Source organism: Natator depressus, chromosome 10 (genome assembly GCF_965152275.1).
Source record: "Natator depressus isolate rNatDep1 chromosome 10, rNatDep2.hap1, whole genome shotgun sequence".
In the NCBI taxonomy this organism is placed as follows: domain Eukaryota; kingdom Metazoa; phylum Chordata; order Testudines; family Cheloniidae; genus Natator; species Natator depressus.
The window spans coordinates 28,662,401-28,688,839 of record NC_134243.1 but is presented as its reverse complement, the minus strand read 5'-3'; the positions used below and the strand labels follow the sequence as shown (position 1 = coordinate 28,688,839).

The 26,439-nt window shown below is 39.0% G+C and overlaps 1 protein-coding gene across 13 annotated transcripts in view; it reads left to right on the top strand.

Annotated features, from left to right (window-relative positions):
* RBFOX1 (RNA binding fox-1 homolog 1) overlaps positions 1-26,439 on the top strand; it is a 2,406,891-nt gene that overhangs the window by 693,573 nt on the left and 1,686,879 nt on the right. For 12 of the 13 annotated variants that reach the window (XM_074965499.1, XM_074965501.1, XM_074965500.1 and 9 more), the window contains exon 3: positions 438-470. In XM_074965499.1, coding sequence (XP_074821600.1) covers positions 438-470 — 33 coding nt within the window. Of the gene's footprint in view, positions 1-437; positions 471-18,835; positions 18,893-26,439 lie in introns of those variants that run through there. The other variant, XM_074965506.1, reaches the window with a different exon arrangement.

The window sequence follows — 26,439 nt, the reverse complement described above, 5'->3', positions numbered from 1 at the left end:
TAACCTGTTACATGCACGATCTGCCACCTTGTATGACCACTAATGTTGTTTTTAAAAAAAAAAAATCAAAAAAAGTGTGTGTGGGGGGAATGAACCTTTTGAATGTATGTAGTGGAATGAGTTCCTAATGTACTTATCTTCATTTCTGTCTAGAAACGTCTCATAGATGGTCAAGGTCTAGAATTTCTTCCCTAATGTCATTTGTGTGCTGCTTCTAAATGGGTAATATTAATTTATTTTTAATGTAAATCCCTTTCACCTTCTAATCAGGATGAGAGGCAAACAGTTACATCACCATGTTCAATGAAAGAAAGCTCTCTCTACTGTTCATCCCCTCAAGCCATAACAAACAATTGATGTCAGTTATTTTAAAAGGCAATTAATCCCATTATTGGTTTGCTGAATCAATACTAATGTATTTTTCCTATAATTTTCAGGTATTGACAACAATGGCTGTCAGCAAAGTTGAGGTAGGAAATTCTCTTTTATGCTAGTGGTATGTACGCAAATGTCTCTTTTTAAAATAAAACTGACTATGGATCGCAATGGGTACATGCTGCTGGATTGTAGATACAAGTTGTGATGTTGGACTTTGCGTTGGTTTGGGTTTTGGGTGAAGGAGTTATGAGGTTGCATAGTTTTGGGTCAGACATGCTGCTTCAGAATGTTTCACTAGCTGGTCCTCTTCCGTCTCTATAATCTGTGTTCTGTTCCTGTCCTTGCAGTTGTCCCGGCAGTATTATAACTTAACCTCCTTCCAGGAAAGTATTTATAGTTATGGGGCTTCCTCTGGATACTAGTACAGCATTGTAACAATGGTCTCTAAAGCACAGTGACCAACACCCTTTATTACTTTCTATCCACTGCCTCTGTATTATGCTGCTAGCCTTCTCCTGCTCCAACCACTTTTTCCTGTGTTTCACGTGGCAAGGGAACTGAGTCAGCTCTATATTTCATTTGATTGGGTGGCATCCCCTTCTTCCCAAAGTCCAAATCCAGCTCACCTCACTCATGAGGAGTACACTTGTGTGAGACAAGCTGCCTTTGACCTGGGATCCTTGAGGTTTGAATACAACAGGACACGAGAGTTGAGTTTAGTTAAATAATGGAATTTCAATAGTGTTACATTTTGCTACTGTTCACAGAATGCTTGTTGCAGACATTACTGTATAAATAGAGCCAGATGCTTTTCACTGTCATAGTTTAGTCTGACTTTTCTTGATGTTTTTCCCACTGATTTCCCAGCTTCTCCATTCGTGGGTAGATGACATTGGACTACTATACTCATTGTGGCAGGAATAGAGTCAAATGGAAAGTGCTTAAATTCCTAGCAACCTACATGTCAAATTAAAATCTGCACTAAAATTTAAAGTTTTATTATTATACTACCTAGCTTTACTATTAAGGGGATACATTACTAAGTTCACTATTCACTGCTTCTAAATCAATATGGTTATATATGGAGGATTAGAAAGTCTAATTTGGGTTGGAGAGAAGTGTGCAAATTTTTGGTACAATACTTTTTGAGCTTCAACTTTTGTGCTTCATGAATTCATGAAAATGTTCTTCCAATTATATCTAAAACTCCTAGCTATGGAAATAGCATCTTCAGCTTCAGATTTAAAAATTGATATTGTTCTGTTTTAGAATCTAAAGCTACATTCATAAGAACACCGACTTACCAAGGATTTCAGAGGGGTGTTTGTTTTTAAATTCCAGATAGAATACCAGTTATCCACCCAAGGACATGAAAGCCCCAGAAGTCCCATTCTGGGGCTTTCAAGTCTTACTTTCAATGAATCAGTACTTTTGATATTCTCTTTTATGTATACATTCAGGAGTTAAGCTGAGAGAAATTGTACATTGATTTTGTTGATCAGATATGCAATCTGAAGAGCTACATTGCAAGCAAATTCAACTCATTAATGTTGCATGGATTTTATTGGATAAAATAATTACGAAACCCAGTTAGCAGCCATATAACAATTATGAGATAGTTGTTGCTCAAAGTGTTAACAAAGTGGTTAATAAACATCCTTCAACAAAAAGAAAAGGAGTACTTGTGGCACCTTAGAGACTAACCAATTTATTTGAAAATAAGCTTTCGTGAGCTACAGGTCACTTCATCGGATGCATGAATTACACAGTAATTGATAACTTATAAAAACCAACACTTCTTGACAAGTCACTTATATGTTATAGCTGTATTTACATATATTTCTGTATTGCTGTGGAATCTCAGTCACTGTGCTTTTAATAATCAACTGATATTTTTATTCAGTGCACAGTTACTGACTCATTCAAATGTAATGTCAAATTGGAAGCTCACAGAGTGTTTCTGTATGAAACTGGCCTTAGACTCACAGTAGGGAATTTGTGATGTTCCCGAAAGCTAATGTTTAACTGTAACAAAATGTCTACGTGACTCCAAGTGCTGCAGTCAGATAAATTTTTAATATGAACCTTTGGTAAATTAAATTGCATTATTAAAGAGAATAGATAAGCTGTATTAGTTAACTTAAAGAACAAGGACACAAGTTCACTTGCATGCTGTAAAAAGAATGATAGAATCCAAATCGTTCTTATTTAGCTTTAAAGTACTGTATTCGGGATAGATGCTGCTTGTTTTGCTCATCTGAATACTAATCTTTCAAGTGAGTAATGTGAGCGGGATTTGCCTGATTTTTGGTCATTAGTAAGGGGCTGCAATGATAGATAGATAAAAACAAACCCTCACTCTGTCTGGTTTACATTAACTTCTCTGAATTTTTTTTCTTTTTAAAAAAATTGTCTTTGTGCAGGCAATATTTTCAGTTTTGTTCCTTGAGCAAATGGTCTATTTTGTTGTTAATTTTGAAAATGTTCCCCATTATAAAAATGACTCTTGATCTAGATTGTGTAAACTTCTATCATCATTACAGACTCCTGAGTTGCTCTTGTCTGTTTGGTTGGTTGGCACTTTGGTAACAGTTTCAAAACTTGCATCTTAAAGGGTTAGCACATTTGGCAGTTGCATTAAATAAAAACCTTTATGAACAATTTTTGTGTGCTTCAGTTCATGAATAAACTAACCAAACAGGGCACACTTATTATGGGAAAGTATAGCCACAATTTAGAAATCACTTCAGTCTCTATGTGCTAAAGTCCCATTGAAGACAAAGCATGCTTAAGTGTTTTTTGAATCAGGGCAAAAGTGTTTCTTATTGTGAGTAGTCCTATTGAATTCATTGGAATTACTCACAGATAATTACTACATCTATTAATAGTGTTACAAGATTGGGTCCATAACTTATGAAATGCATGCAGTAAAAAATGTGGGTGAAATCCTGGCACCGTTGAAGTCAATGGCAAATTTCACCTTTTGTGTTTATATAACAGGCTGTGTAGTATGCATAAGCGTTGTTATAGACATGTTGGTCCCAGGATATTAGAGAGACAAGGTGGGTGAATTTATTGGACCAATGTCTGTTGGAGAGTTGGGTAAGTTTCTCAAACCTGTGTAAGGTCGAAAGCCTGTCTCTCTCACCAACAGAAGTTGGTCTAATAAAAGATATTACCCCATCCACCTCGTTTCTTTACTATGCATAATGTCGTACAAAATTGTGATATTTTATTGATGGCAATTGGTTGAAGCACCTGTTTTTTATGTATGACAAATAGACACTTTGCTAAATTTGACAGTGTAGGTTTGTTCAATTTTGATTTGGATGCATATTAAGTTCACATTCTATTTTGCTTGTGAATGATGATTTGCTTTTTTGACTTAAATCTTATAAGCCCTGAAGAATGCTGAGGACCATAAAACAAGGATATCAGATTTTTTTGCCTTTTCACTAGGTTCATGCAATAATTAATTCAGTCTCCTTAATTCTTTGTTACTGTGTAATACTGTGTTTCCTTGGGTCCGTTGTCTGTTCTTAAAAGCTGGAACTTAAACCTGTGCAAAGTGCTTTCATATTATTTTGCTTTCTAAAGGCTTAATTTATATGAATGTTTATTGGCTGCTGTTCTTGAAATGTGCATCCATGCAGACTTATGATTTGTTTAATCCTATTTTTTGCCACTGGTTATTTAGCTGTGTTCCTTTACTGGATTTTATAAGGATATGACACCCAGGAAAACCTAAAGGAAAAAAACTAACATGTTTTCATCTTGGTTTAATATTTAAGAATGAGGCAAACAATTTTTTTTTCAAATTCTAGTTGCCACAACCCGATTGCAGAGAAATGAATATGTGTAGAAGGAGCTGTCAAGTAATCCAAAGACCTTTTTCCCGTATTTGAACACAGAAGTGCAACAAATACTGACAGAGTCAACCATTCAGGCAGTGAAGCCTTCCATGAATAAATTCTAAATTTGCCCACACTGTGTCTTTTAGTGTCCTACCCTTGTAAATATTCAAATTACAAATAATATCTTGTGGATATATATTCTAATAAAAAGATTTTTATCACAAATAGCTCAGCATTCTTCCCCAATAATGCACTTAATGGCACATGTTAATGTCATTACAACACAGGCTTCAGAACAGACTAGAATGCAGCTATTTATTATCTAAATTGCAATAATATTCAGCATTTTGCAATCAGATTTCCTTACAATTCATTACAACAATACAGCGTCAGGAATGAAATTTCTCAAATCTGTACATTTTGAGTAGCAAATGCATTTGAAAAAAAATGCTTCCTGTAAAATATTACATCCCAGTCCTGTTTCAGTGCTACTGAAGGTATTGTTGGACAACTCACAGATGTTCATTCAAACAAACAGTGTACCTGGGCTATGCTAACCTTTTTTGAGAGGAATGAACATTATTTTAAAAATTAATGTGGACCCATAGTTACATAACCTTACAATGTGCCACTATATTGTACAATTTATAAATGTATTATTCTTAAACTATAATGTTAGACTGTCTTACTTATGTGCTTACTTGGACTAAATTATTGTGTGAGAAGCCAACAGTGCCCTGTGCTACTTTGAAATTAGGGGAGCCAGATAGGATGTTTCTGGTATAAGGGAATACAATAAGGGAAATAATAGGTCCGTGGCAGAATCCCTCTCCCTCCTCTCTTTTCGCCCTCTGCCACCACCATCACTTTTAATTAACCATTTACCCCTGGTGGTTGTTGCATCAGCCAGCTGGAGCCAACTATGCTGCTTTAAATGGGTCACGTGGAGCATTCAGCCCCTATGGGTAAGTCGACATAGCAAACCTCTTGTCCCTCCGCAGCAGTGAATCTAAGATCCTAGGCCTACAGACTTGGGCTCTTGGGGCTCGTGCCAAGGTGCTAGAAACAGCCATGTGACACTTGGGCTCGGGCTCTGAAACCCACCCTCCTCACTGGGCTTCAGAGCCTCAGCTCCAGACCAAGCCTGAATGTCTGTGTGGCTGTTTTTAGTGCCGTAGGATGAGCCCCACAAGCCTGGGTCTGTAGAGCTGCACTCTGACACTCTCTGCACAAGGTTTCTGGGTTGTTGGTTTTGTTTGTTTGTTTTGTTTATTTGTTTTTTGCTATACAGAAATACCCTATAAGTGATCCAAAACACACAGGATTAGAAACCCCAACTCTATGTCCATTCCACAAGAGGGCAAACTTTCTTTCCTTGATGGAAAAATCCTTTTGTTTTCTGTCCCTGATGCCAGCTTTTCTCATATAGAGAGGATTTGTTGTTTTCCACCATGGCTTTGGACAAATTTTTGTACCTTTCCAAAATTCCTGTTAAAGATAAATATTTAGGGCATACCTAAGTTTTTTCTCTGCCTGCATAGGTGAAGGTCACTAATATTTTTCTACTTCTATACGTGACTGGGAACCTAAACTCATATGTTCTCTTCCTGGATCTGCCACTGACTCAATACTGTATATGGCTTCGGACAAGATAGTTCACGTCTCTCTGCCTATCTGTCCAACAGTCTTACTGTCAGCTACCTCAGTGTGAGACTTAACTTAGGGCTTTAGGGTAAAACAGATAAAACCCAATAGCCAATCTCACCCTCTTCTACTCTAAAATTCTTGTTGGTCTTTATAACGTATGTTATAAAAATACGACAAGTTCAGTTTTTCCAGGGTGAAAATGGTTTGAGGAAGAGGCTGTGGAGGCATGAGTTCACCTGTGGGAGCACAGGACTTGCAAAATGGGCTACATCTTTTTTTAATTGTATCATGAGAAACAATTTCTAAGCTCTAATATAAACTTCTTTTTGCTCTTAAAATGAACTGTAATTTAGTTAAAAATAAAAATCCAGAAAACCATTTTTTATGATTGGAGCAGAATATAAAAAACTGCTTTGTGCATGAAATGCGAGGTTTTTTGGACCATGCCTGACCAGATATCAGGGAAGATGTCTCACATGCTCCATTTACAGGGGTTCACTTCATCCTTTAAGTGATCCTTGAAGGTGAAAAGCACAGACTTTAGAACAGAGTTCAGAGTCTGCATCCAAGAGCAATAAAGAAGATACCGCATAAAGAATCATTTGTCAATGTTTCTTTTATTATTCCTTGCTGTTACTACTTCCTTGGAATTCTAATGTCTGTTGTATTCTTGAAATAAACAAATTTGACTCAATATTTTCTGACATTTAATAGATAGCCAAGTTCTCTTCTGTTTCCTTTTGTGTAGTTCTTTTGGTTTGTAAGCCTGGTGGGATATGCAGTTTCAATTTACCATGCAAATCTTGGATGTTGTGAATCATCTGATTGATGTCTCTGGTAATATTTTTTCAGTGACTTTTGGGGACCTGAAACAGCAGCTGTTTCTGTTTTTGTTGAGTTGATGTACATGCATTTACCCATTGTCTGAGGTCGAAGATACTCCCTCTTATGCATATTACAAATACTTTAAATAGACTGGCTCTGTTTTGTTCCTCATGTGTTAAGTCTAATTGTGGAGAGAAAAACAACAGACTAAGAGGAGCACGTCCCAGTTTACACTGGATTTGGAGCTTGCTTTGCTCTGTTAACTTTTTGGCTTTGTACCCAAAATTGATTTGTGTGGATTCTCGATTTGTTCCCTATATTTAGCTATGTTGGTGTATCTCCATCTTTGTGCAAATGTATTCAATTCAGATGTATAGCAAGTTCTTCAAAAATGTGTGCTGCTAGCAACATGTTCAGAACAGAGGACTTTCTGTTTACTAGGAGTGACACAGTTCACAACCATTAGCAGCTAAACACACACTCAGGATTATGATCTCACATGACTAGGTTAATTACTTACACTTGCACAAAATAAATGAGAATCTAGAGAATCTCTTTCTAGGTCTATCACTGGACAAAGTATTCTAGTCTCTTACCTCTGATGTGTTCAAATTATGCTACTTTCACAAGGGTACATGGAAAGTAGTGGTTTAATTTCATTCTAATCCCTAGCAGATGTTAGCCAACATTATATTTGTATCATAGAACTGGTTTACCTGTTTAAAGGGTTTGTCTCTGGCCTATGGTGAAACGAATTTCCACATTATGCCATCTTGTTCATCTTTCTGCAAATGCTGCCTGCTTTTTCTGGGACTTTATAGCTGTTCTCTTAAGACTAAGCCAAATCCTTTTAGGGGCGAGGGTGTCTGGGGATTTTTGAATTGTTTGCTCCATTTCCGTTGCTGCTCTACTCAGTCATAGATCATTCTCCTGTCTCGTACTGATGCCTCTGAATCCTCGTGCACCAGTCTCCTGCAGCTGTCTCTCTCAAATTTGTCCCATGTTGAATCCAGCAGTGACATCTGAGAATATTCTGGTCTGTGGTTCTTTGCTTCAGTGACTTCTAAATACATGAAGTAGAAAACTCTTGTTTTACTTTTTTTCAAAAATCCCCAAACACAAAGATTATGTTTTGCTTTTGTCGTTATTACCAGGACCTTTAGAAATATAGCACCAGTCTAAATCTGGTTAAGTGTAACTTTTCTTCCTTTAAAAATCCAAAGCATCCTGTGAATTTTTGTAGTTTTCTCTGAGTTCAAATAAATTAAGTTCTTAAGCTTACACCACTTTTCTTGTTTCAGGTCCTGGCTTTTCATTGCATCAGCACTAATTTTATGCCAGTGTAACTCCACTGAAGTCACTAGAGTTACACTACAGTAAAGATGGAATGGCACTGCAGAAAAATCAAACATATACTCTGGGGAGAACAGCATCTCCTCCCCTCCCGCTGTAACATTCCGGCAACTACTGAAAAATTAACTGAAAGTTGTCCACATTCCTGTGTCTGTCGTTTAGTAAATGATATGATCAAGTTCAGGTGATCTTGGGACCTACCTATGTCAGAGATCGCCTTGAGGAGATATCCCAAGTTTAGTATCGTGAGGTATTAATTTCTAGCTCTATTATGCAAGTAATGCAAAGGAAGCCTTCTTTTACATTCATTCAGAAAAGACCACTAAAGTGTTGAGATAATATCCCCACTTTGTTGCCATAACCTCCCCAACTTAAAATAACAAAAATTACTAGAAACCCAAATCAGTTCAAAGAGAAGGAGGTTATTGAATTAGACCTTAAGAAGCACTGCAGAGTAGTTCAGATATTTGTGTGGCTCAAATACAACAAAATCCTGGCTGGACTTACGCTGCTATCAGCAAGGACCTTGATTATCAAGAAATGTCATTGTGAGCACCCCTCCCACTCTCTTCCCCTCCCCACTTTCCTACACTGAAAGAATAGGTCAGACCTAGTGGGTAGCATGTTTCTGAAAAGGCCAGCAAATGTATTACATTTTGGTACCCTTTTGCTGCTGTGTTAAAAAATCCTCTGACAGAACTGACAGCTGCTTCATTCTGCTTTTACTTAAATGTTTGTAAAGCACTGTGTACATTTATGGTACTGTGTAAATGTATTTGTATTAATAATATGGTGGTGGCATATGCAAGGTTTCTTTAAACATTAATAAATGGTAGAAAGGCCATTCAGAGCACTTGTACTTGCTGATATTATTTATTTGTGTTACAGTAATGTCCTCATCGTGCTCGGCACTGTACAGGCACATACTAAAATAGTCCATATTTCAAAGGGCTTCCAATCTAAGTAAAGACAAACAAAAGGTGAGGGGGAAAGAGGCAAAGTGACCTGCCTAAAGTCACACAGCAGAGCCAGAAATTGAACCCAGGTATTCTGAGCTTCAGACCTGTTTCCTGTCCACCAGACTGTGCCTGACTGTGCTTTGATTGGGATGCTACTTTATAACTCAGAACACATCCATAAAAATGCAGATTGTGGGTGTGTGTGTACATATATATGTATAAAAAGACATTTCTTTAAAAAAGTGAGACCAACTCTCAGTGTAATGGGAAGGAACAGTTTTGGCCTATCCTGATTTAATCAATTTTCTTCTTGCAGAAATTAGGGTGCCGGGCCCCTGGCAGCTGAATGCTCCTCTCTGCCAGGGGAACAGTTGGGCACCAGTGTGCCCCAAAAGCAGGAATGTTTTTTCCCTTATTTTTCTTTCTTTTTCTGTGACTACTCTGCCATGGGTTTTCTACTTCTGTTACTCTGTTTCTGTACTCTGAAGCCAAAATACCTTACTCAACATACTTTGCTCAAAATACCATTGCCAATTACTGCAATTTGGAATGCAGTCTGCAGTGGTGTTGTAACTGTACTGGTCACAGGAGATCAGAGAGACAAGGTAGGTGAAGTAATATCTTTTATTGGACTAACGTCTGTTGGTGAAAGGTACAAACAGATGCCTTCCCCAGACCTGTAGAACAGCGCTGTGAAGCTCAAAAGCTTGTACATTCCACCAGAAGTTGGTCCTATAAAAGATATTACCTCACCTACCTTGTCTCAGTTTTGAATGTTCTCTTATGCAAAAACCTACTTTATCAATTTGCCCCTCTCCTCATTTTTCTTGTTTCTTTTATTCCCCCCTCTCCCCCATCTTCTCTCCTTTTTGTCGCTTTTCTTACCTCATTCAAATACTGTTGCTTTTTAAAAAGAAGAAAAAAAAGCTCCTTGTATTTTGTTAGATCAATTCATAAACTTTTGGATAGTTTTATAAATAATAAAACAATAAACATATAATTTTAAAAATGGGAAGGCAGCATGGCTGGGGAATATGCTGATTCAGTACTTGCCCGTTCCAGCCTCTAATGATGGAGATCCGGTGAAGCTACAGTCAGAAACTAAAACTGCACTTCCACTGTTAATGTATTGACCTTCTGTTGCAAGGCAAATTTGTCCTCCCTAGCTTTTCCTGGTGGAAGGATGAGTAGTAGGGTTGGAGTGGTTAGAGAGCTTTGTAACAGATTCATTGAGATTTAGAAGAGTTTGTTTCTGAGACTGTGGTGTCATATTGTTTTAATATCACTGTTATGATGGGTGTCACCGGTTGGCACCGTTACCCATAGTCTTATAGATTCTTTTTCTTATTGTGAGTAAATTATTAGTCTTGGAAGAACTGCTGTCTTGTTGGTTTTCAGATGCAGATCTTAAGAAGCTATAGCAAATGGCAAGAAAAGTTGTTCTCTGACTTAAGTATTGTCACTGAGAGTCAATTCTTGAGGCAGAGTTGCTCCCTGGGGCAACTGGGCATTAGTTTTTTGGGAGAGTATTGCCTGTATTCTTTTGCAGAACCGGTGTAAATAAAAACTTGGCATTAAGAACACCCCTGGTCTTTTTGTCAACTAATTTCTCTTCCAATGGGGAGTTGAACTGCAAGGCTCCGGCACTCAGCAGAGGGGACATACTATGAATGTCTGCCCAAAACAGAGGTTGGGTATAGGTTTAAATGACTCCTATGCGTTTGAAGAAGAGTTAGGAATTAATTAGTAGGGGTCAAATTCACAAGGGTATTTAGACGTGTAGTGGAATTTACAAAAGTGCCTGTGCAGGCTATGTGCCTAACTCACATTGACTTGCACGGGGCTTAGGTGCCTAACTCATTTAACAGCCTTTGTAAATTCCACCAGGCACCTGTCTTCATCTTTAGGTGTTTAAATACCCTTCTAAATCTCTCCCTAAACTGCTAATGACTAGAAATGCAAGAACTGGATTTTCTAGCTGTAGCAAATAACATCACAAATGAGCTAATGGGGCATCTTTTAAACATGGGCTGAAAATACATTCGGAGGAGCACACAGGAATTATATTATATTAAACAGCATAAATTGGGCCTAACTCCTTTAAACTCATTTGAAAATCCCTACCTTTGCTGACAAAGTATCTGTTCCTGTCCCAGCATTATCTATTCTGCATAGGGTTATGTTAGTTAGAGTTTGAATTCTGAGTGTTCCACAAATTTTAGTGGTTTAAAATGTGCATTGCTTGCAAACATAGTTTCCCAGCTCATCTGGATTTTTTGAGAGGGTCTGAGTCTGCAAACCCATTCTCATGACAGTAGTCCTTGTGTGAATATGGGTGTACAAGATTAGGCCCCTTGAGTTGAGGAGAATATGTACTGAAAACGTCTACAATCATTTAGAGCTATGCAACATTAGAGACAAAGTAATGTTGTAGCTGCTACTGTAAAGTCTAATTTGCCATATAAAATATGAGAGCTGGAGTGAAATATGAGCCTGGAGAGCAACTCTTTCGATCTCAAGTAGTCAAAAGGTTGGCATGTATAATGATATGAAAATAAATGAAGTCAGAACTGTAGGAAATAATTTATGGTTTGTGGATTGGTTTACTGATAGAAGTACAGCACTAATAAAAGCTTATAATATAGAAAGGCAAATAGTTTGACAATAAAATGGATGTAAATTATAAAACTTTACCTTCATAAAGGAAAGTGTTAGAAATGTCTTTCAGCCTATTCAACTGGATGTGTTCAGCTAATCAATAGTTTACTGATGTAAATGATTTAAAATGGCATTTTTACAAGGGATATAATTTGAAATCAACCATTTGTTTTACATAATATTCTTTACTTTCCTAAATAATAGCATTAAATTGTGACCTATGGTTTACGGCTGGTTCTGCAAAGCTTTACTCACATGGGTAATCTTTATTCACATGAGTAGCCCCAGTGATCAAGGTCCTGATCCTGCAAAGTCCAATAGATGTTCCTCACTGTACTCATATCAGTACTCACTTTACTCATGTCAGTGGGACTAATCAAGTGCTTAAAGTTAAGTATTTGCACAAGTGCAGAATTGGGGCCTTAGCCTTTCTGAGTTTAGGACCTTAGTTACATCACAATCTGGTGCTAGTTAGGGTCTTATATGGTCTTAATTACTGTAGTCATTGAGTGTCTTATTATAATAGCCTACAATTAGGACTGCCATAACTTTAACACCAACAGCTTTGTAGCTTTCATGAGAAAATGGATCACTTACCAGTGGCAGTTATACAAATTTGTTTCAGTTAAAGGCTATTGGAAGCATTCTACCCTAATAGAATCTATTTGTTCTTGAAAAACAATCCTCTTATTACTTGCTTTAATATATGGCAAAGTTTGGGTCTCTTTGGATTTTACAGGACTCCCTCGCCCTTTGTGACTCCCTAAAGCTCTGCTTTTTGCTCTTTTCCTAGTCCTCTTCCTGTTTGTCCTTCTGACTCTTCAATGTTGTTCTGCCCTGCTGGCAGCACACACATTTGGACTGCTAAAAATCCCTGTACCTATGGTCAGGTGTCTAATCACAGAACACGGGCTATGATGGCAGTTTTGATTGTTTATTTAACCAGAATTCACAAAACATTCTGTCCATGAGGAAGTGTCCTTATCCAGTTCTGTAGAACTTGTCTGACAAACGTCTCAGTACTGCTTAGACTTGATATGCTCCAAAAATTCTGAAGTTAAACTTTCTTCCAAAATGTTGATAATCAAAGAAAGAAAATGTTATTGATCTCATCTCATCAGCGATCCCTCGAGGATGAGGATGATCTTTCACAGGTTATATTTTTCATGGGTCCTTAGGTGCCTGAAGAGACTGATCCTAGAGCCACAGGCTCATTGGCAGACATTGCAGGTGGTGTTGGAAGACAGGGTTGGGCCACGATTGCTGTGTGACAGTTGTCTTTCTTTCTTTTCTGGCTTTTTTCTGAGACCAGGGCAAGGCGATTTTCCTCAAAAGTCCACTTTTGTTATTGATCTACCCTTGTGAGCAACTCCCACGTACCTTCTTGCAGGGCAAAAGATTTACCAGTAGGTTAGGCATCTGAAGTGAGGAGGAATGATGGCTGGACTTGAGGACCATAAAGGCTTGTGAGTACCATTAATAAGTGGGCATGGAGTACTGATTACTTTGGTCTATCCAATATGTGTTATCATTATGTCATTTGAAATTGGTTTACACCTACAAAGACCTGGCCCTTGAGCAAATCTGATCAGCATCACCAGACTGCTCATATAGTACTCAAATATCTAACCTCAGGTTAAAAGGGGAAGGTGGCACAGCAGTGACAATAAATTGACCTCAGACAGGTGTCAAATCAATGACTTTAATGAAACATTATGTTGTAAATGCGTTCTCTTTGTTGTTTTATTTCCTTGATTAGTTTTATGTCTGCTTTCTAAATGTTGTGAGGTTTTGCTGCCTATAGAGCAATTTTAACATGTGTTGAGAAGGGTTTTGAAGCAGCCATGTAAATCATTCTCAGTCATTTTGTTGTGAATTTCAAGAGTATCAAGCTGTCAGAACTGTGGATCTGTATTATGTTGATCTTTGTGATAAAAATGGAAACTATAACTGTGAGGCAAAAACTAAAATTCTCCCAGGAAAAGAGAGTATGCCTTAAAAATATACAGGCTACAAAGTTGATCAAGCTCCTTTGTTCTGTGATTATTACAATAAAAATTGGTATTCAGTGCAGATTATCTTCAAGTTAACATAATCTAGTAAGATATAAACATTCATGTGTATAAATTTTCAGTCATATGATACACACAGGTAGCACTTTTCTATTTTGGCAAACCAAGGCAAGAAGATAATTAGGGAAAAGTGTATATATGTTTGTGTGATAAAGTTGGCTTAATCACTGCAAGGGAGACATTTCCTACAGAACATACAGTAGTGACTTGATAGAACAAGACAGAATCATGCAGTTCCAATTAATGTGCAAATATGTATGCTGAACTTTCATTCTGTTCATCATGTGGATGTGGGGGTTATTTTTATCTCCATATTATATATATGACATCTTAATTTGCTTCTTGCCTGCTACCATGGGAAAAGTCGTCATGTGGCACATTACAAGCTGAGGGAATTTGGAGATAAATTCTTCAGCTGTCATATACATCTTTGACAGATCTTGTTTTGGAGATAGACCTCTTCCTTCTGCAAGGATTAACATTAAGAAGGCTTCTGTGTACTCTCCTTATTAAAATCACATGCATCTTTTGGCCATATGCTGTGAACAATCCATTGTCAACAATGATTTACTTACTGTCATATTTTAAAATCCATATTTAGCAAACAAAGTGTTATCAATTGTGAAGCTCAAAAGAGATTTCAATACAAAATATAGTGGTATTCAGTTTTAATAATTTAAAATTTTAGGAGGTGGGATGTCGGGAACTCAGTGACGGCTTTGCACCATCCTCAGCCTCAGTGAAATTTAGAGCCTCATAAGGATTGTTTGAGACTCATCCGCTGATTATGGTTCCCAGGAGACAGTTCACCTCTGGATTGCCAGAGTAGTGTGTGCACCAGCAATGTCATCTCCTTACGCCAGGGGCTGCCGAGACAGGTGGTGTAGAAGGCAGCTATGCTGGCTCAACACCTACTGGCAACTTCCCAAGACTGGAAGAATCCTCAGTAAAGGAAATACACCAAATCTCTGATCCCCCAGTGCTACCAGAGTAACATAAAAGTAGCAGAGTAGGCCACAAGATTTGGACCTTTGTCTAATTAGTCTAATGGCAGGGTATCAAATGCACAGTAGGTTTGTCTATTTCATAAGCAGGGGTAGATTAGGGGTTTATGGGGCCCTGGGCCAGAGCAAGTGGAGGCCTCTCCCAACCCCTTCTGCCTGCAGTCCCTCGTCCCCCAGCACCTCCCCCCAGGCACTCCTGCCGGGGAGTGGGGTTGGCGCTTCCCTTGCTCCTTGGCAGGAGCACCGGGCCAGCGGGCAGACTGGGGCAAGACCCCACTCCCCGGTAGGAACACCAGGCCAGCAGGTGGAACAGGTCAGAGCGCGGGGGCACGCATTTTCTGGGGGCCTCTCCAATAGGCCGGGGCTCTTGGCCACAGACCCAGTTGGCCAGTGGCTAATCTGCCAGGCGGTAGTACATTGAGAGTATCAATCACAATCTAAATATCATTGATTAATACACTGAAGAACTTGCATTAGAAATTTCGTTGTTACGAAGTTACTTTCATTAGTGGATATAGTGTTTTTGTTGTTGTTACTGTGGGGTGGGGTTTTTGGTTGGTTTTACTTTTTGGTCTTTGTTTTTATTTGGTTATTAGCTATTACAGTGTCTCTCAGACCCATTGGCATGGAGCAAAGAAGTGCTATGTTATTCTTTTCAAAATTAATTTATAGCAATGATATTTCTGATCACTAAAGTGCATAATTTCATGAATACAATTTAAAATAATATATAGGGACTTTGTAATGTAAAAAATTCCTGGACACTTTTTAAATAAAAATCAATAAAAACATGTAGAAAACAATGAGTAAAGTGCAACACAGTGATACTCTGAATAAAGGAAGTAGCTTTTTCCTATGACTTGGGGGAAACAATTTCAGGTGTATATCATGTAAAAAGATGGGTTAATACCAATCTGAAGTATAGTCTTTAAAAGTAAAATCACTGCATTTAAAAGTATCACAGGCTGGATTCTTTGCTGGTGTAAAGCATCATTGACTTTGATGGACCTCTGCCAATTGACACCAACATAGAATTTGGCCCTACTTATCTAATTTGTGGGAAGGTGGAAGAAGCCTAGAAATAAAAGAAGGTCTTGTTTTTGAATGATCAGCCCAATTTCTCCATTGTTAACTATGCAAAAACCATCAGCTCACAGTGTTATGAATTTGGTCCAAAAATATTTTAAGCAGAGTTTTGACAGGCAGGGATTCAGTTGCAGAACTTTAATATATCTAATCATGTAATAGAAGAAATGGCTACACTGCACTGATTCAGCTCCTAAACATTCCTTCAGTCATTTATTTCTGCAAAGATCTTTCACTCTAAGGCACAACTAGGTCCTTACCAATAGATTGGTTAACTCTAATACTTTTAGATTTGATAGCTACGAATGTTAATGAGATCAACCATCTCAACCTAACTGCAAGATTCATTCAGTGCAAACTGAGGATAATGATGTGTTAGATAGCTGCTGTCTAGATACACTCACTAAGTCTTTAGTACGTACGTCTCAGTTGAAACAATAGTCAGTTATGCCAGTCACGGTCAATGTATATGCATAGAAAAAGTGTAGTTTCAATTGATGCTTAAACTGAGGCATATCCTATGGTGTGCAAAGAAAAAATGTGGCATGCTTCAGTGAAAAAGCTATCACATTATTAGTATGGGAGTGACTACTAAATCCTATGTTAAAGTTCATTCCCTGTGAGAACTGTATACATCTGAAGCATGAGCAGACTGAGTCTTAGTAGAGCCTCATGCAGTTATTAAACATACTATGCCTTCTCTCCAATCAGTCTGCCTGTTGGGGGGAGCAAGAGGGGGTTACTAAGTATTACAGCAGCCACCAGCTCAACTACGGGATACAAATTTGGGGACGTGTCGAAAGATGAACAATTATTTTAACGTGCAAAAAATAACACTGCAGCAGAATCCAAACCACTGCTCCATAAAATATTTTCAGTAGAAACAGAGATAAAATTGTAATATGATATCTATAGCAAAGTAGTGAAGACAATAAAAGATCATAATCTTAACTGTCTCTTTAAAAATCTAAATCAGGCACCTAAAACCTTTCTAAATGGAGGTAAACATTATTGTAGAATCACAAGGAAAATGCCATCCTATAACCTAACACTATTGCATCAATTTCTTGAACATTTTCTTCAGTGGATTCTTCAAAGTGATTTTCCAATAGTACCAAAAATTGATTGCAAAAACAAAGACTGTAAAGTTTAGCATTTGGGTCGTCTGGGAGGTTTTTTGCTTTATAAAAAACAGGTTTTCTATGAGCTAATTTGCAGGTGAATTTTTGAAGCAGAAAGGAGCTTCTTTCTTTCTGCTTTCTAAAGGAAGGTCAGGAATGTTGTCTTTCTTCTGCCGCAAGCTTTATACACACCATACTTTAAAGTGCAATTTTCCTCATTGGCACCACTTGTGAAGGTAAATGTCAAGGTGGTAAATGGCCAGAGTTGTTCTCCTTTTTATTGATACATTTAAAGCCCTCTCCTTCCTCTTTCTGTTTACAAGTCTAACACTGCTCATCTTCCCCTCACTCAGCTTGACTTGTTGCTCCATTGCAGGGTCTGGGGCCAGATGAAGCAGCAGTTGCTGTCTGAAGAGGCTGCTTCTGCATAGGAAGAGGCTGTCTGAAGAGGCTGCTGGTAGCCCTGTGACAGCAGGGCAGGGGGGAAAGGTACCCTTGTTCCCCTTAGCCTGCACCCTCAAGAAGGGAGAGAGCATCCCCCCCATCCCCAGAAATGTGAAGCAGTTAGGGAGAGTAGGGAAGGGGGAAATCTCCCTCCCCCCGATCCCACACAGACATATAGGAAAGGTATGGAGGGATTTGAGAGGAGTGCTTGTTATCCCCCCGTAGGCAAGTGGAGCATTTGGGCAAGTCACAGGTGACATGCACCTTCTTCCTTCTTCGCAATAATAATAATTTCAGAGAAGAGTTGGCATTGCTCAGCTCAGGAGGCCAGACACTGATCCAAACACTCAGTTCCCTGCTCTTCCTTTTGCTGTTACACAGCTGACAGAAGCACACTGCTCTCCCTTCCTGGCAGAGGGACATTAATCTGATTGGACTCTTATTGGCTGACAGAATTAAAATATTTGACTTCTGGCAGAAGCAACTGCCACTTGAATTTAGCTGGAAACTGTTCCCCCAAATGAAGAACCCAGTCTCTGTGCTAGATCAATTCATTACTTTTGCAAAAGTTGTTGCACTTTTTCTTACTGGGATCCCATCCAAAGAACCCATAATGCACATGCAACCCCCTCCAAGGGGAATATCACAGGTGTTAGAGGCCTTCAGCAGGGTATATAAAGCCAGCTGTGTATCCCCTCCCATCCACCCCAGAAAAGATCCTGTCCCAGAGGTCATTACAAGGCAAGTTCTTGAGGCATTTTTATGCCCCAGTGATTCTGTGTTTCTCTGCCATTGCAGCAGGGGCTCAATTTAGGGGTTGTAATGAACAGTTTGCAAACAGGTTACAGACCACCCATAGTCTGCAAATTATTCATTCAAAGTGCTTGGTGAATAACAAATGTATTTTCAGAAATTAGAAATGATTTACAAATGATTTGTTCACCAAAGAAAACACTCCCTTTTGTGTGAGTGTGCTCGATTTAATAATATTCAACCAGCTCTGAATACTGCTGCTTCCACAAACATCTAGAAATCATTTACTGCCATCATGGTCTAACCTGCAAATTAGAGCTGCTGTATCTAAAATTCCTGCTGTATCTTGTTTTTTTGCTAGCCGAGAATATATGGTACTCTTTTATCTTGCTGGACAGCTTAGGTGGATGGAGTTTCTTAGAAGCTTGGTGTAGACACCAGCTATCAAATGAAGCTCATTGCATTCAATTTATTAAACTTAATTACTTTTCTAGCAGGCTCTCAAATCATGCTCCAAGCACAACAATACATTCTTTTTTTCTGTTTGGAGTTCAGGCAATGTTTATGCTTTAGCCTTTCTGGGGATCATCAAGTGAAACTAAGTGCCTCTCAGCTGAACACCTCTTTATAGCATGGAAGGAATCTAAAAACAAACAAACAAAAAGAACATCATAGAGTTTGAGGTGTAGATGGTTTATGCTGGCAACTACCAGAAAAACAAAGGAATCTACACTATGGGTAAGTGATCCAAAGATTTCACTGGGGTCGGGGGGGAAGGGGCGAAGGGGGGGAGACAGACTGAGATGATGCAATGTGGCAGCTGTAAACCATACAAAGCCTACATTATATAACAGTTTTCTAAATTCAGAGAAATACAGAATCTTATGAAAAATGGCAATGTTTTAGGAGACATAGCCTGTATGTTGATTACTGTTGTCTTGCAGTGAGTTAGCTCATATGGCCAGACTGTACATTGACTTAGAGACTCAAAGTTCAGAGGTGGATCTCTTGAGACTGAATTTGTTAGGTTAGGGCTTATCTCCTGTAACACCAACACCCCTGGGTGGGTCACTGGCAGTAGAAATCAATCTCAGGATCTTAATGCATTAGCCTCTACTGTCTGAGTTAAAAGACTCAGCTCTGTTAGCCAAGGTCATACCAGGCTTATCAACCTCTGTGTCCGACCCGCCACTGGAGAGGGACAAAGTGCCGCACCAAGTGGGCATAACATCAATATTAACATCAAACAAACAAAAAGAAATTTGTATGCCCAGCTATGCTAAACTTACAGTGAGGAAGCAATTGTTATTGGATATAATATCTTTCATAGAGTGAATCATTTCACAAGCCATTTAGGGAGGATGTGAAGATATCAGAGGAGACATAAAAACCAAATTACACTCGTGTTACAAGAAAAAAAATGCAGGAACAAATATTTTTCAAGAGTAGATTGAATTAAAAACTTGCAAGATCGGTGTGGTAAAGCATTCAAGAAACTAGGACCCACAAGACCAAAGATGCAAGAAGGCATATAGAGCAGAAGACAGATCTGTTGTTTGAGAGTGGATAGCTTGTGAAAGATTAGCAATGATACACCAGCCTCAATACACAATTGTCCCACAACCCCTTTGTACTTATTTCTGTGCTACCCTTTATGCCAGGAAAACCCCTCCTGAACTAGTCTGCAATGTATAGCAAGCAACTTCAGATGGAGCAGAGGTTCACTTTAGCTTGATGAATGTCAAAATTGCTTGGACAATCTCCTTGCACTCCCCCATTCTCCTTCATAGCATATGCTCTGGCTCCCCTGAGTTTCCAACACACACACGTTTGAAGGGCTCCATTAGGACATGCATGGCTGATGGTGAAGATTGCAATCTGTAACTGTACTTACAAGTCCAAGCCTGAATTATTTGATAAAGGAAACATAGCACAGTAATGGCCGTGTGGATGATTGTGTGGAGCACCTGCAGTTTGGAACCTTATTGCCATCTTTGCTGATGAGTGAAACATACAGTAGACATGCACAAAAAACACACACCAAAAAACCTCTATCATGGCAAGTGATTAAAATGCAATATGGGGGAAAAGGGGGGAAAATAGAGCTTTAACGTAGCTTGACTCAAAGCAGATATTCAACATATTTCCTTAGAATAACAATTAGAAGCAGTTAGTACTAGTCTGGATTCCTCTATTGGGCTATGAATAAAAGATAACTGCTGTGAAGTATCATCTGCCAGGTATTCCCATTTAGATTTCTTTGTCAAAATGCAATCAAAAATAGCAGGTAGGGGGTAATGTATAAAAATGCTTGAATAATGTAAAACAAAAGCATAGTTACTGAAATATTTCAACAATGTTCAAGCATTGTCATTTTAATGTAATAAATTTGTAAAACTATTATTTTTTAAGTAAACATCCAACACTTTTTACATGTTGATTTGGTGAGTGTTAATCATAGTCCTCCTCCAGACCTGTCACTCTTCAGTTACTGTGATTTTTGTCCAGAGATATACTAACACACTGCAGATGATATTTCCAGAGGCACAGAGGGAAGTTAAGTTCACAATTCCAACTGAAAGCCAGAGGGAGTTTAGCACCTATTGAGCCTCTGTGCCTTTGAAAATCTCCCCCTGCATATGTTACATGAAACAAGGGGAATTAAAGCCCAAGAAGCTTATAGCCTACTTTGCGTTCTCTTTTTCCCTTCATGTATGTGTGCAACTGCCATTAACTTTCATAAAAATTATGCACACACATTAAACCTCTAAGGGTTTGCATTTTCTATCTTCATAGATTTTTTTTTTAGGTCAGAAGGGACCATTATGATCTTCTAGTCTGACCTGCACAACGCAGGCCACAGAATTTCACCCACCACTCCTGCAAAAAAACTCTCACCTCGTCTGTGCTATTGAAGTCCTCAAATCGTGGTTTAAAGACTTCAAGGAGCAGAGAATCCTCCAGCAAGTGACCCGTGCCCCATGCTACAGAGGAAGCCGAAAAACCTCCAGGGCCTCTTCCAATCTGCCCTGGAGGAAAATTCCTTCCTGACCCCAAATATGGCGATCAGCTAAACCCTGAGCATATGGGCAAGATTCATCAGCCAGATACTACAGAAAATTCTTTCCTGGGTAACTCAGATCCCACTCCATCTAATATCCCATCACAGGCCATTGGGCCTATTTACCATGAATATTTATTACCAAAACCATGTTATCCCATCATATCATCTCCTCCATAAACTTATCGAGTTTAATCTTAAAGCCGGTTAGATCTTTTGCCCCCACTGCTTCCCTTGGAAGGCTGTTCCAAAACTTCACTCCTCTGATGGTTAGAAACTTTCGTCTAATTTCTAATCTAATATCTAAGGGCTTGTCTACACTGGCAATTTACAGTGCTGCAACTTTCTCACTCAGGGGTGTGAAAAAAACACACTCCTGAGCGTAGCAAGTTTCAGCGCTGTAAATCACCAGTGTAGACAGTGCACCAGCTCTGGGAGCCACCCCTCTCGTGGTGGTGGTTTTTTTGGAAGCGCTCTCTCCCAGAGCTGAGCCACAGCCACACAAGGCACGTTAAAGTGCTGCCATGGCAGCGCTTTAGCATTGTCAGTGTAGACTAGCCCTAAGAATTTTCAGAACTTCTATTCAATCATTTTCTGGTGTTGGCCTAAGTCTGCTACTTTTGAAGTCACTGGGAATTTTACCACTGACTCCAGTGGACACAGATTTAGGCCAACCCATAGCACTTTTGAAAGTCCCACCGTAGAAATCTATACAAGGACAACATCAACCTTTAGGAGACGGATGAATAGCTAGGCAACTGTGTGGACCTACCATTTGGCAGATTGCTAGGGAAGCACTGTGCTGAAGAGGAGAACAAGTTTCTCCACGAGTATTTAATGCAGCCACCAAGAACAGAGTCTCCAGGAAGAACCTTTTTCATTAACATGAACAAACCTTCACACAAGTTATTTGTGCTCCATTACTAGTGCAAAGAAACAGTGGCCAGGATTGGGGGATCATAATACAGAGAGATTTTTAGAGGTTCTTCGCAAATAGTTCAGATTTGTGATTTCAGAAAAGCATTGTAATGATAAATGCTAATTGTGATTAATTGGGGAAATGTCTGTATTATTTCTTATTAATATTATGTACTACCCTGGTTCCCCGTTTATTTGAATGAACATAGGCCAATCAAACAAGGCTGTGAAAGTGGGATTGTTAAGGAACCAGCCAGGAGAATGATAAAACAATGGCCCAGGTAAAGAACATCTCTTCAGACACGAAAGCCAGGTTTATCGCCATGAAGAGGGATCCTCAGCCTCAAGTGTGGTGATAGGGCTGTTTGGCCAAGGCTGAGAAGAGAGAGATCAAAAGACCCTGATCTCCTTAAAGGTGCCTCTGGCAGAGAGGGATGGGGGAAGTGGTCAGCTCAGTGGGAAGCTGATGGGGAGACACAGAGACAGCATGCTGGAAGGCAGTGGAAGCTGACCCAGAGCCCAACAGAGTCAGAGTGTGACTGGGTGCCTGGGATGGACCACACTGAGCACGCCACATTCAGGGCAGACTGCAAGAAACAGGGCAGACAACCCCAACATTGGCGGTTTATTCTATAATTAGAGTCACCAAGCCAACTGGTTAACCAGAAGGTAAACACAGTCCCCTTAGGCATTCCAGCCTTTGGCTCCCATCCAGACAACCAAGTCTAATATAGAAGTTACTGAAAATCCATTTCACCATATGTGAGGTGATTTGGTGGGGTGGGCAGGAGAAAGAGGAAAGGAGAAAGGAAAGAGGAAAGGTTAGTTCACCTGCGTCAGCATCCCCTGAATTTTACTTTAACTTAAAATTAATCCAAAAACTGAAAGCAAAACTATTAAAGTTAAACCAATGCAAACTGTTCAGTTGAGCCTGGCTTCACACAACTCCCAAAATATCTCACTGGAGCCTGTAGAAGTAGGCTCGTTTGAAACACCACCCAGGTACATCTGGTAGGTTCATACATGTTGATGGACCTGGGTCTTGGGTACTCCCTACTGAAACCTGTAAGTAGAAGAGGTTTTGTGGTTGAGGCTTTGTAATTATAATACAAATGATACTGGATGATAATGCCAGTTATACAAAGTGGTTTGTTTCATAGAGAGGTAGGCTTAAATTTCCATTTGAAAAGTTTGGATTCATACATGAATGTCCCAAAGATTTGTGACATTAAGGTCTGAGGATTTGGTCTGGACCATCTCTAGTTTTACAGTGTAAATTCTGTCTCTAGATGTGCTCTTTTCAAATACGTTATAGGGAGCAAACTTGTATTGTCAGGAGGGTAGCCTAGATGACCAAGAAAATCATTTCTACCAATAACTTCTTTTATTCTATGGTTCAGAAGAAATTGTTTCCTATTCACTGAAAATAAAAGATTGATAGATTTGATATAAATGTGTCACTGGTGTAACTCAGTCCTGCAAACATAATGGATATTCACTCTAGATAGTCTGTTTTAATTTACCTCTGAAGGTATTTGTGTGTGATGGATTCAGGCATATTTCCATTTTGGTTTTGTATTTAAGCTCAAAGATTCATCACAGATATTATTAAGTTACTACCAGTGAGGGACTCTGATGATTCATATTTATGTGAGATTTTTATATTTGATTTATCTTTATTGTCTTGCCATTAAGGTTTGTATAAAATTTCCAGAGAAATAGTAGGGTATAGAATGTAGATATATTTGGCTTAATCAGTCTGTTGCTGTAAATTATTCAGTCCTCTACAAGAAATTAGAATCTTCCATGAATATCGGTCTTATATATCTCTGATTTACATGGAGATTGCTGAAATGGATTACCCCTCCACTGTGGTACTTCACAGAAAAAAGTGATCTGCATTACTATGCATCATCTAATGAAATGACATTTAATACGCTACTGTGCCATTTCCAATTGCATTATTAGCATTTCTTTCACAGTTGTTAATATCATTATATACTAAGGACTTGCCTACGTACAAAAGTTGTATCTCTTTAACTATGCCAATATAATTAAACTAATACGACGGTCTAATGTGGACTCAGTTATACCTGTGAAAAGGTGCTTTATACGTGTATAGCTTATTATCCAAATAAGATACACCAATATAAGGTACCTTTATACCAGTATAAGTGTGTCTACACTAGGGCTTGTGTAACGCCAACAGACCCTGGTCGTCAGTGGGCAGGATCGAACCTGGGGCCTCTGGAGCTTAGTGCATGAGCCTCTACTGCATGAGGTAAAAACTATATGGCTGTTAGCTAAGGCTATAGAGCAGACTTATTAATCTCTTTCTCTAAGTGGTCTTGGTGCCACTAGATGGGACAGAACATCACACCCAGAAGGTGTGTGGGTTACAGTTGCACAGGTATACCTAAACTGGTAAAAAAAATGAAAAAAACAAGCAAAAAAACCCCACCCTAACTGGAATAGTTATACTAATACAAAACGTTGAGTAGACCAGGATTAAGGATTTTTTTCCTTTCGGTGTCTATATCAGAGGGAGATTTTTCAAACACCCAAGGTTTAAGCAGCAGAAGTCCCAGTGGAAATCAACAGGATTTGTGCTCCTAACTCCCAAAACAGGTTTTGAAGATCTTCTCCCAGGACTTCTTCCCTAAAATTTCCCACCCTTTCTTCTACCAGTTCAGATCCATTGATGTTAGAATCATGAAAGTAGCAGTGTAGGCGGACTGTCGGAAACCACCAGCACTGTCAGCATTTTCTCATCTAACCATGCTAAGTTCAGGCCTAGACAATGAGGTCGTTAAAAGCCAGCGGCCACCAATTCTTTGTCTTCACAAATATTCCCACTGTTTCGATTGTCAGTGGAGTGAACCAATGCTGCAAAGATGGGTAAAATTTTAAGAAAAATATCCTAGTGAGGACAAGGCTTTTGTGTACCATCTAAGATGCTCCAGAAGCTCTGTTCTGTCAGTTGGTTTCAGTTCCATGCCTGAAAGTAGTGATGAAAACATTGATGGCATGTGTTATAAGATGTTTAGCTTGACAGTGTATACACTGAGAAGAAGAAAAATTATTTTACCAATAGGCATTTATTCTAACCAGGTATTTTACATAAAGATGAGTAATATTTCTTGTTAAAATTAGCAGAATATCTAGATATTCACAATTATGGCGGCATAATAATTTTCACAATTATGGCGGCTTGCAAGGTTTTGTTTACTTTGTGATTGGGGAGATGATAGCTCCTCTGGGTGTATCACTTCAGGCTGCGACCTAGTCATCAGCCCTCACTCACCACACCTGGAAGGGAGTTGGTTGGGAAGCCTCCAAATAAAAACTGTAACGTAAGTGTTGTGGGAGACAGTGTTGGTGACTCAGGAAGGGGCACTCATTCCTTCTAAGTCAGCTCAGCATGATGTCAGGGGGCATTCGGATGTTGGAGGTACTATCTTTTGGATCAGATTACCTAATTTCCCCCATACATTTCATTAGATGCTATGTTGATCTTTGTTTGTAATTAACCCAACAATTCAAGACATTATTAATATTAATGTCTAAGTCCTATGCCTACTTACCTTAACTGTGCATCCACAATGCTATGAGGAAGGAAAAAAAATCCTCCAGACCCCTGCCAATGTGATCCAAATGGGAAAAATTCCTTCCTGACCCCAAAAACAGGCAATAAGTCAGACCTACAGCATCCTTAAAAATATAGTCCCTGTACCACAAGTAGAGGGGGTGAGACAGTTAAAAGACTCCAGAAGACTGGGCAAGGGTTTAAAATTAATGAGCAGAGAGTGAGGGGCCAGTCAGTTCTCTTCTCCATCTGGTTGGCCAGTGGGAAGTAAAGAGCCTCTAAAGGAGATGGGCCCCATCCATGCATTCACAAGCCTGCACTCCCCATTCCTTGTGGGACTGTCTATTTCACAACAGTCCAATCACATCTCCCACTCCTCAAGATGAGTCAGTGACATATAAGTGGTGGGTAAAGTAGTTCCTATGCGAACATATATGTAAATGTCTTAAGGATTCTTCAGGATGAAAATTGCTATGCAAACTAATATCATAATAATAAAATTAAAAAAAAAAGAAATATTACAATATATTTTAAGTTTCAGAGTGGTAGCCATGTTAGTCTGTATCAGCAAAAGGAATGACAAGTACTTGTATATTTTAGGCAACTGAACTATTAGCTGGCCAGATAGCATAGAGCATAGTAGCCCACTAGGGAAGATGCTTCAAAAAGTCATCCATGGTAGCTGAATTTTTTGTTTTGAGAGAGCTTGGGGAACAAACA